The sequence below is a fragment of the Epinephelus moara genome, chromosome 15, assembly GCF_006386435.1.
Source record: "Epinephelus moara isolate mb chromosome 15, YSFRI_EMoa_1.0, whole genome shotgun sequence".
Classification (NCBI taxonomy): Eukaryota; Metazoa; Chordata; class Actinopteri; order Perciformes; family Serranidae; genus Epinephelus; species Epinephelus moara.
Genome location: NC_065520.1, coordinates 5,689,078 through 5,700,939, shown reverse-complemented (window position 1 = coordinate 5,700,939; position 11,862 = coordinate 5,689,078). Strand labels below are relative to the sequence as shown.

Below are 11,862 nucleotides of genomic sequence, written 5' to 3'. Positions count from 1 at the left end.
AACTCAGGTGTGATCAACCACAGTTATGTTTTAACAGGAGCTGGGGAGCAAACACTTTTTCACACAGTGCCATGTAGCTTTGGATTTTTTTCTTCCTCATTAATAAAACCCTTTCATTAATAAAACCCTTCATCTAAAAACTGCATTTTGTGTTTACTTGTGTTATCTTTGACTAATGTATAAATGTGTTTGATGATCTGAAACATTTAAGTGTGGAAAACATGCAAAAAAGTAAGAAATCAGGAAGGGGGCAAACACTTTTTCACACCACTGTATATCGCCCAGCCCTACACCACGTTAGTTCCGTTCTAAAAGTCACACAAGAACACAAATAAACTAAGCGATTGAGGCAGCGGTAAAACACCAACTCCTGTGTTCTGCAGGTAAAATGACTGTTTCTGTCAAAGGAGTCTGGTGGCTGTGGGGGGCAGCAGCGAAATGTGTTTTAGCCTCCATACGCATAAAAAAAATCATTAGCATTTTAAGATTTAGATTATTTTACTGCTTTGACAGAGACCAGAATTTTACCTCACACCACATGAGAGTTGCTGGTCTACCCATGCCTTCATTGAATAGTTTGTTTGAGTTAATGTGTGACTTTCGGTACTAGTGTCCACAGCAGTACATGGCTTTATTTGTAGCAACAGCATCAAATGTGTGTCCGGTGACGTGGTAAAATAGTATTTTGACACTAGCCAAAATTAGAATTTTTGGATTTAAATACATCAGGAACATTATTAGGAAGCTATAGAATTATATAAAAACCTGAACTAATATTCATAATAATAATAACAGAGGTGCCCATTAAAATTAGTCCACATTTTGTAGAACGCAGGTTACTGCAAGCTACAATCAGGTTCAAAGGATTTAGAACAGCTGGATGGAAAAGATGGTTTCATAGCTCTTATTTATTGTGGTTTTATCCAGCATTTCTGTTGCTCATGGTACCAGAGGAAAAGTGCTGAGATTTTGGAATATGGCAACATCATGACAACAAAGAAAGTGCACCATGATCAGACTGGTCGTGCATGGTTTATCCGCAATCAAAGCCACATTTGGAGGTTAAATCCAAAGTGAGCACACCTAAACTACTACTAGCTGCTGCTCCTTGATTGGAGCACTTGACTTGGTGGGTACATTGTTGGAAAGGGATGCCATATGTTGATTCATTAAAAGTGGAGAAACAGGGTACAAAAGGGACAGGTGGCTGTCTGTTTCTAGCATAGTGTAGCAGTTTGCTTTCAATTAGCCACCAACCATCAGCCTCTAGGTATGCGAGGCAGAGGCGATTGATCCCAGGCCCAATGTGGAATTGGCTCAAGGATCGGCTCAGGTCGTCCCATCAATCCCCCGAGCCTGGTTTTACCTTCAGCCTCTTCATTGTATTGTCCATATTTAGCTGTCAGGCTGTGATCTCAGATGTATACTGGAAATAATCCAATTCTTTTCTGTCACCATGCTGGTGGAGAACAGAGAGCTAGGACACTTCTTTTTGCAGTCACTTCCTTTGAGCAGCGAGTAGAAAATTACCAGTCAGAAATCAGGTTTCTCTGCAGCCCGGCTGGGTCTCACGCTACGACATGATGAGGAATTCAAGCGATATGAGTGGATCCCTGTGTTGAGCTGCTCACACTCACTGAGCGAGGTCACACCCCCACTCATTTGGAAGTCCTCCAGCATGACTGATAGGAGACCCCGAGACCTCGGTGCAGACACCCTGAAGGGACTGTGTCTCAGCTGACCTGCGAGGGCCAGGTGGAGCTCGAGGAAACTGTGAGAGGAAGAGATATTAAGCAACGTGTTTTGGTCCTCATACAGCATGGAGTATAACCAACAGTGCTTCATATTACAGCTGCTCTCATCAGTGATTGTCTCTAAACAGTGTTAATAGATAATGTTTAAAAGGGATCGATCATAGTGACAAACCCACAGAGAAAAATGACCCAGCTCTGCAGTCCTCTCCATTTTAAGTCATCATTTCAAAGACTTGCATAAAGCAGCTTTACGGCACTCTTTTCATTCGTCCTGCAGTGTGAGCAGGGATTACAGGATGTTTATGGAGTATGGGACCCTCACCAGATGTTCTGACTGTTGGTGTAGGCGTGTCCGTTCAGGTACCAGAGAGACGGTGAAATACAATCCAGAAATTCCAGTTTGAGTTAAAGATCACAAGTTTGAAGGCTCATCGTGTCAAAACACTGCACAGCAGTTTGTAATGCTCTGGAAAGTTTTCATGGTAGATGTTATTGTATTTTTGCACTTTCTAGATGAATGCAAGGTGAATGGTAGACATTGAAGTGAATGAGGGGGCTCTGTTCGTTCAAATTGTGTTGCTATCAGTCCTTAGTTTGGTACTCGTCTTGTAAAATGTAAAATGCTTATAGTCCTTATTTTTATTTGTATCACTCTGCCTGAACAGGCTGGTCAATAATCTCAAAGTGTAACTTCAGCATCTCTCAACCTGGATCCTATTTTCCCACATTTTTGTGGCCATCTCCGAAGCCACTAGACTCCATTTGAATAAACACAATTTTTAGCATATTCAGAGACAGCATATTTTCTCATTTAACTGAGTGAATTAAGGATTTATTTCAACCAAACCAGAGTCGGTGATTGTTGGAAGAGTGAAAACAAAAACCAAGGCGGCTTTTGTGAGATTTATTTTGTTCCGAATGACGTTGAACAAAGAGGGTTTTTATGATGATAAAATTACTGTTTATTTAAATGGAGCCTGGTGGATTTGACGATGGCGTTTTCAGGGCTATTTCTGGTTAACCAAAAGGATCTTTTTTTTTTTTTTAATTACAGGCAAATGATAATACACAAAGCACAGATCATGACATGACATATCAGAATGAAAAACAAAACAAAACAAAAATTAAACAAAAAGTTTGACTTACACAGACCAAAATGGAGGAAAGGAAGGAAGGTAAAGGACATTTAAAAGTTAGTAGTATCAAATCGGTAATTCAAATTATTAAATTGATAGTACTAGTAAAAACTCACCCAATACTTCAGCGTTTTAAAAAATTGTTTCCATTCGTCATTTACACAGGTTCAAAAATACTTAAGTTATCCTTTTTTTAAAGATTATTTTCTGCCTTTATTAGATAGGAAAGTCTAGTGTGAGATGGGGAGCGAGAGGGGGGTATGACATGGCAAGGACAGAGCCTTTGTACATGGGGCACCCACTCTACCAGGTGAGCTACTGGGCGCCCCATGAAGCTATCCTTTAATGTTGGTGGTTAGATTCTCCCTCCTGCCCACACGTTGAAGTCCTTGAGCATGAAACTGAATCCCAAATTGCTTCTGATGTGTTTTCATGTGGGGGGAAAAAACTCCCAAGTTGTTTCCTGTCAAATGAATGTAAAGTAACAATCTTTAGTCATGCTAACGTTAATTCATACAGGATTGACTGATGAAAACCACTTAGCATTTTCCTTCCCTAAGGACACAGTTTAAGATGCTTCCTGCAGCTCTCCAGCAGTTTCCTAAACTCGGTAAAAATCTGTCCTTCAGTGAAAATATAAAGCAGCAGAATTAAGGAGGCTGTGCGTCGCCACAGGCTGTATGAAGCTCCAGTCTGTGGTTCTATGATGTTTAGCATCTATACTGTGCAGTTGCTGGAGAGCTTCCACCTTAATTCACTTCACCAGCGCAGAGTGTGTGTGTGGAGCAAATGTTGGCATGATTTTCACACTTCCTCATCTATTATTTGACGAGTATTTATTATTTAGCCTTTATACATACTGTATATATCATGCAGTGCAGCATGACAATCTTGGATAATTTTCTGAACATAGCATGTAGCATGAAAATGATAAATAATATTTCATTTTTTAAATGTTCAGTAATGAATATCAATATTTATCTGATATTGGATGAGTAGAAATGGCTTTCTCTGTCTAGTAACAACATGAAGTCACTGGGAAGCCTGGCATGGGTAGTAACAGATGACTGTGATCTGTCTGCACACACAGTAATCTGATTACATGTTGTTTTAGCTGTAATCTATGATGTAAAATGTACATCTGTTCAGTGTGTGTCAGCCAGCACTCCCCCTCCGTCTTGGGAGACACAGAGAGTGTTGACAGAAAGAGGGAACGGCTCGAGTGGCTTGTTCATATCTGGTTTTCCGATCACACACGCACACACAGACACTGCACACACACGCCTGCACACTCCAGTGAAACAAGAGCGCCTCACATGCCTTTGGTTGTTTTGGCAGAAAACAGCATTTCTTCTGTCCCTGGAAGCGGCTAACTCGGCCGTGGTTGGGAGTTCAACTCCCTGCCTAGCTCAGTGGCACTGTCGCTGCCAAGGTTAGCGGGTCACTTTCTTCTGTTCTGCTTATTAGCAAACATATTATTATGGTGGCATACAGCCCGCATGTTAATGAGCTGGAGCTGAAAACACACCAGCCAAACACGTTCTAGTGAAAGCCTAACTACAAGCCTTCCTGTGTGTGTGTGTGTGTGTGTGTGCTTTTGTTGCTACAGACATAGCTGAAGGTGTCCTAAACGTGCATTAAAGAAATACCCCCTTTTGTTGCTCCAATATAAACATGTCCCAAGCTTGTCTCAAACTGTTGGGAAAGAACTACTTTTGTTCCTACAGGCACAGTTGAAAAAGTCCCGAACTGATGTTGAAAAAAAAACCCATTTTTGTTACTACAAACACATCTTAAATTGTCCAGAACTGCCATTAAAATACCTGCTATCATTGCTACAGGGACAGCTTGAAATGCTCCAAACTGTCTTTAAAAAAATTGCTTTTGTCGCTACCAACATGGCTGGAGATGTCCTAAACTCCTGCTTTTGTAGTTATACACATGGCTGGAGATGTTCTAAACTCTGGTTAAAAGTCACCTGCTTTTGCCGCTACAAACATTACTGGCGATGTCCCAAACTGTGGTTAAAAATCACCTGCTTTTGTCACTACACACATGGCTGGAGATGTCCTAAACTGTGGTTAAAAATTACCCGCTTTTGTCGCTACACACATGGCTAGAGATGTCCTAAACTCTGGTTAAAAGTCACCTGCTTTTGTCACTACAAATGGCTGGAAATGTCCTAAACTCATATTTAAAATTACCCGCTTTTGTCACTACAGTAATGACTAAAGATGTCCCAAACTGTTTGAGAAGCACCTGCTTTTGTCGCTACAAACACGGCTGGAGATGTCCCAAACTTGCGTAAAAAAATACCCACTTGACCACTAGACATGTCCCAAGCTTTTATGAAAAAATGCCTGCTTTTGTCACTACAAACGTTTAAGAACTATCATGAAAAAAATACCTGCTTTTGTTGCGACAGGCAGGATTGAAATTATCCCTAACTGTCGTAAAGAAATAACCACTTATGTTGCTAAAAACATGGCTGGAAATGTCCTGAATTGTTGTTTAAAAAAAAAAAAAAAAAAAATACTAAAACTGTCGTTAAAAAATACCAGCTCCTGTCACCACAGGCACAGCTTGAAATGTCTGGAACTGTTGTTTAGAAATACCTGCTTTTGTCGCTACAGACATGGCTTAAAATGTCCCAAACTGCTCTAAAAAATACCGCCTTGTCGCTAAAAGCAAGGCTGGACAAACTCTCATTAAAAACCACCGACTAATGTCTCAAACAGTGGTCTACTGCAGTTTTCTGCTTGGCAGCCATCTCACATGGGTGTCACGACAATGTAACATCTGTGGTTTGCGGAAATGTAGAGTGCCAATATTCTGGCGACTCAGCTGCTTTTTTACTATAATACACTGAATATTTGGGAGTTTTTGACTGTTGGTTAAAGTAACAAAACACTGGCTCCATGGGCTCTGGGAGCTTCTGAGGACATGTTTCACATTTTGCTGACATTTTAATCGTTTATTAATTGGGAAAATAATTGGTAGATTAATCGACATTGAAAATAAAACAGTAGTTGTGCTTTCGCTCTCTTAATTGAACAGTCAGCGTGCTCGCTAATGATTTGCTCTGTGAGGAGCAGAAAAATAATGAATGAGATATCATAACGTTTGAAAGCAGTCAGTGGCAAATGAAAGTCACCATTACACCCACTGCAAACTAACTAAGAGCCTCTAACCAAGAGCGGCTTCTTAAAATGAACACATGCAGCGCGATGCAGATGAAAGCAGTTTGTTGTGTTATTGACATTGACCTATTTTTCCTCACTCTGCCTCCCCGAGCCACGCGCTAATAGAGCCTTTTCTTCTTTTTAAAGCTTGTTTTTACACAATTTCTGCTCTGCTAAACTCTACAGAGTGCAGAATGGCCGGAAGAGCAGCTCAAGCTATGAGTCTCAGTTGTGTGAGGACATGAGGTGAGGTCGGAAGCATCGCTGACTCTTTAACATGAAGTTTGGGGTTTTTCATTTTCACAGAAAGTGCAGTGTTGGATGGCTTTGTGGTTCTGCAGGGCTCTTAGTGCACTGCTATATTTGCCTGATTGTCTGTTGACTGTTGAACTTGTGGTCAGTTTATGTCATACAGATCTATCTGTAGAACTTTCTTCCTTTTTAACTTGCAGCTGAATTGATAACGTTTAGGACACACAAATATCTCAGCTTTAGACTGTTGGGTTTAACCAGCAAACCACGAAGTGACTGTGCAGTTTTGTTTTCAGACACTCAATCAAATCACTGTATCAATTTTTTATTCATTTTTTTTTAAAGGAAGCTACATCAAAGACAACATCCGTGTTGCATCATCTTATACAGACAAGCAAAATAACTAATCACAATAAGAGTCAGAGGGGAGAGAAGTTTGTGTTTCACCCCACCAATTCAAGCAAAAATATGTCGGCCATGTTTGTGTAGATTATATCTGCAGTTGCAGCAACAAACTTGTTTGTCAAGCAGGGAGAAAGTCGCCAAACTCCCTTCAGATTTTTTTTTTTTTTTTTTAATGTGTAAGGGGCAGTCATTATAACATCATCGTCCTTGTAAAACATTGTGTACTGCCCACCCTGCAACATTTATTTTAATTATTGATGAGTCTATAATTACATCCCTTAATCCTAATCTACAAACTGCACTGCGCCCAAAGTGACTTATTCTGTCTGACATGACTTCCAAAATTGCAAAGACTTTAAAGTGAATTGCACATCAGAGAAAAAAGGTGCAAATTACCCCATTTGAGACTAATTATTTAGCAAGTGTTTGGTATTTCTTCTTGATGTATGACATAAACGATACATTAATATTCATTTTGTTACAAATGAATAACCAGTGAAGAATTTGTATCTGTATCTGCAGTGACTGGTACCAAAATGTAGCCCCTGTTTCATCTGCTCTCCATGTACAGTATACTGCATGTAAACAAACAACAGTTGCCCACAGCTATTGTGGATTAACCTTTTAAAATAACACTGAAATCAGTGGGATGTGTTGTTGATTTTAAAGCACTAAATAAAGAAACATACATAATAAAGTGTAAAGTCTGTAAGTGATTAAAAACCTGCTAGATCAGAAGAAAGCACTGCTTTGCTTCACTTCTGCTTCACTTCAGGCATCTAATCCTGAATCATTCTAAGTCTTAGTAACATAAAATATTAGTATGTTAAGGTTGTTTGCGTTTCCCTGAAATGTCTTAAAGGTCCAATGTGTAAGATTTAGGGGGATTGAGGGGGAAATTTGTGGTATCTAGCAGTGAGGATTGCAGATTGTGACCAGCTGAAACTTCCCCTGGTTAGCATTCCTTAGGTTTTCAGTGTTTGGGACAGCAGTAGGCAACTTACGGCTCTGGAGCCATACAGTATGTGGCTCTTTAGCCCCTTTCCAGTGGCTCTCTGTGGTTTCGACAAAAAATATCACATGAAATTGAATGACTTTTTTTTTAGTTAGTTATTATTCTTGTAAGCCTAAAGATATTCTTACATTCTCTAATTGTAAAAAATAATGTGTAGCCTGTGCACTGATTTTGAAAAAAACAAACATATTGTAAACTAAAATGTGCGTCGTATGTTTATAGCCTGGCACCTTTTCCTCCAAATTTTGCCAAACCTCAACAGCGGTGGCTCGTCTTGAGCCTCCCTAGCTAGGCTAGTAATGGATCCCAAATCCATAAAAGTTAAAGTCTCAGAGGAAAATACAGAATTTAACAATGAATGCTCATTTAGACCTATTCTGTATGTCTTTAGGCTAATTTAGACTGAATATCCAGAGTTACCATAAGGCCCAAATATGTTTTGTGGCTCCAGGCAGTCAAAAATGGCTCTTTTGATAGTTTTTTCCAGGAGCTGAATTATCTTCAGAGGACTCCTCTTCTCCAAAACAAACACACTTGGTGATTTAAATTGGGAAAAACACTGAACAAAGCAGTATCACGATAAAAAATGTGCTGCTTACTATGGTGGCTGATGCGAAAATATGTGCCAGTGTCTTGGCTACTGGTGATCTCCATGGACAAGGACAAGGTACCTATGTAGATATAAACGGCTCATCCTAAGTTTACGAAAACACAGTTCTTATTTTCAGGTGAATATACACTAAAGAAAACATACTTATTATACTATCTTCCATTTCTGCCAATATAGCCCCCTTAATCCTACACACTGGACCTTTAAAATGTCTGAAATTACAGTAAGTAAGTCTTAATTTTAAGGCCTTAAATGGCCTTGGTTATGGCAGAATTCATTGAAGTCTCAGACAATTCAGAATATTTGTTGTAATTTTTTTTAGGTTTTATTGTCTATTCCTATTGTGTATTTCAACAGGCTTAAAGTCTAATGTGATTTAACCTGCAGGCGTTTTCCTTGTTATCCTGTCAGAAGAGCTAAACTGTCAGATTTTTGTATTTAATTTAGCACAAAATATTGGTACAGTCATTATTGGCTTAAACAAAATAAATGCATGACTGTCAAACCCTGTACTGGTCAGATCCAGTATCCTATGGTATACTGGTGCTGCGCAGGACCACAGCTCCTGAACTGGTGACAAGTTGTTTGACTAAATAAGGCAACATATCAGTGTGGGAGAGAGAGCGAGGCGCGTGGCAAATTGGCAGAGAAAGTTCACACATTCTCATCGATCAAAGTGTGTGCGCACGCGTGTGTGTGTTTCACAGCAGATGGTGACAGTGCATGAGTCAGTGTGTGTGTATGACGTCCAAGTGACATCACGCATAGCCCCTCCTTGGTCAAACACACACTCAGGCGCACTCTTACGTATGTGCTTGTATTAATCATGTTTCTGCTGTGTGTGTCTTAAGGTGTGTGTGGTTTGTCAGTGGCCACTTGTAAATACATATACAGTATGTCACCGCGTGTGTGTGTGTGTGCTGGGGGGAGGGGGTATCTCACAGTTAAGCAGGTGGAAATCTTTCTGTGTGTTTCCTGTTCATCGAGGCGTAAAGGTGCAATCTGGATGTCTGACTGAGAGGACCTGCCTCGCCACCTACACACACATACACAATCACGCACACACACTATTAACACTGTGATACACACCTCATATCACACAGGTCTATTTCTGTTGTCTGGCTCGTTCACGCAGCTCTATATTAAGGACCAAACCACACACACACAAAAACAGGATTCACTTTGCATTTGTCTGAAGATTCAGGGCTGTTGTAAAATGATGACTGATGAAAGAAACGCCCTGCTGGGATGGGAATCATTTCTCTGGAGGCGGCGCAGTACTGTAACTCGATATATGGTATTATTAGGTTTGAGTTGTTATCCAATCACCAGGGTGCTGATTCTTTCTTTGAAAAGAGTATTAATTTCAGCCTCAGTGATACAGACAATAGTGATGATTAAATATATACTGAATGTGTAGCTGTACAAAAATGTTTCCTGTTTGCCTCCGAGGTGTAAAAGCACATTTACATAACCATGTGCATGTCTCACATGGTCTTGTGTGAATGGGGAGCTAATGACTGTGAAACTGACCGTACCTTAAATGAACCGGCTGCGTGGTTTTGTCAGGAGAGCTGCGGCGTAATAAAGCTGTTTCACTTTGTATGACGATACAATGCCCTGCTTTTCAGCAGCAGTTGTTGGGACTCACAAAGCTTCAGGGTTGGGCTTTTGTTACATTCTTTAGGCCTTGTGTGTTTGTAGGTGTGTTTGCTGGTGCTGATGAGTGTCTCAGGGTGTCACAGCTTGGTCGCCCCTCCTCATCTCCACCCCCTGCTGAAATAAGAAAGGTGTTGCTTCAATAACTGACCAAGATATGCAGATATCAAGCTTCAAAATGTAGCTGCCCTGGATCTGATTCCTTTGTTGGGATCACACTGCTAACGTTTATGTCATTAAAAGCTTCTTAATGTTTGCATATAATGATATTGACTTTAATTTTATGTCACTTTTTCCCGCTAGAGCCGAACTTCACGGTGACCCTCGATGCCGTGGTGGACCCACAGATGACGGCTGAACCCACAGAGCTGGCATGCCGTGTGACCAACATTACCCATTTACCCCCGGGAGGCCGACTGGGTGTCACCTGGGAGCACACCACACTTCCTGGTACTTTCACATCAGCTTTTTTCAAAATCTGTCATATGTCCACAGAATTATTTAAAGGTCTAGTGTGTAGGATTAAGCGTAAATGTTCCTCAGCTTGACTGTCTAAATATACCATATGTGGCCTGCCACAAAATATTAGTTGATCTATCACTTTGCATTTTTCCCCTTTGCCTCTTTTTTTTAAATGACCCATTCAACGATAGAATCAGTTGGCCCTTAGGTATTTTCACATTATCTATCTGTCCCACGTTCAAAAAAGTTTGGGCAACCCTGGTTTAGTGGCATATCTAGAGTCAGTGTTTGGTTTGTTTGTTCTGAGCTACTGTGGAAACAATGTGGCTCTCTGTGAAAGAGGACCGACTCCGTATGTAGACAGAAAAGGCTCATTGTAAGGTAACGAAAACACAACAGTTCTTTCAGGTGATTATACACAAATGAAAATATAATTATGAATATTATATAGCATTTCTGTCAATAGATTCACCTAAATTCGACACACTGGACCTTGAAAAAAACTAAAGAAATAACTAGAAATCACCTCTAAACTGTCCAATCACCTGCAGGTATAGGGGATGATCCTCAGACCTCGCATCCCATTGGCTCCCTGGACAGCTATGGCAACATGTTGCCGGGACAGACGTATTCTGACAGGCTGAAGAGCGGCGTGATGTCTCTGACCAGAGTCCAGCCCAACACATTCAAACTGCGGGTTCTCCGCACACAGGTAAACATCATGATGTTGGAGTCACTATACCTGTGATGACCAGATTAAAGGCAGCCTGTAAACAGATAAAAAGAGATGAAGACACAGTTAGCGACAGCCTGATGAACATTTGGTAGAGACCAGAATAGAGCTAAATGAGAGTCATTATGGGACGTACATTCATGGAGTGAACAGATTCAAACTAAGGCTAATATTGCTCTTTGGCTGACATGTAAATTGGCAATTGTTTGCTAGCACGTTCGCCACAACAACATTAAAAGGTGACAATCTGTCAATGTGGCCATACACATGTACATAAAACAGTAGTTTTCTCTGTGAATCTCAAAATCCAAAATATGTTTAGTCCTAAAGCTAATGTTGATTATGTTGATCACCGACTCATCTTCACTCTGTCTGTAGGAGATCGACATGGGCCAGTATGCTTGCACTGTGTCAGCCTGGAGTGTCAACAGCCAGGGTGACATGGTGAACACTGTCGAGTACAAGAGCTCACCGCTGGCTGTACAGTGGGATATGAAACGTAAGGAAACTTTATATGTCTGTCCTCATCTGTTGTGTTATCTTCTGTTTGGTAAATTATATTATTGGATGATATTGCAGTAGATGCCCGCTTCTTTCTGAGCGGTGATGCAGTTGGTGGGTGTAGTTCAGCAGAAAGAAAATGGTTCCCACATG

At 40.6% G+C, this 11,862-nt stretch overlaps 1 protein-coding gene across 1 annotated transcript in view; it reads left to right on the top strand.

Annotated features, from left to right (window-relative positions):
• The window catches only part of ptgfrnb (prostaglandin F2 receptor inhibitor b), an 83,654-nt gene that overhangs the window by 31,105 nt on the left and 40,687 nt on the right, over window positions 1-11,862 (top strand). The window contains exons 7-9 of the mRNA XM_050063358.1: window positions 10,317-10,463; window positions 11,027-11,187; window positions 11,587-11,707. Coding sequence (XP_049919315.1) covers window positions 10,317-10,463; window positions 11,027-11,187; window positions 11,587-11,707 — 429 coding nt within the window. The remainder of the gene's footprint in view (window positions 1-10,316; window positions 10,464-11,026; window positions 11,188-11,586; window positions 11,708-11,862) is intronic.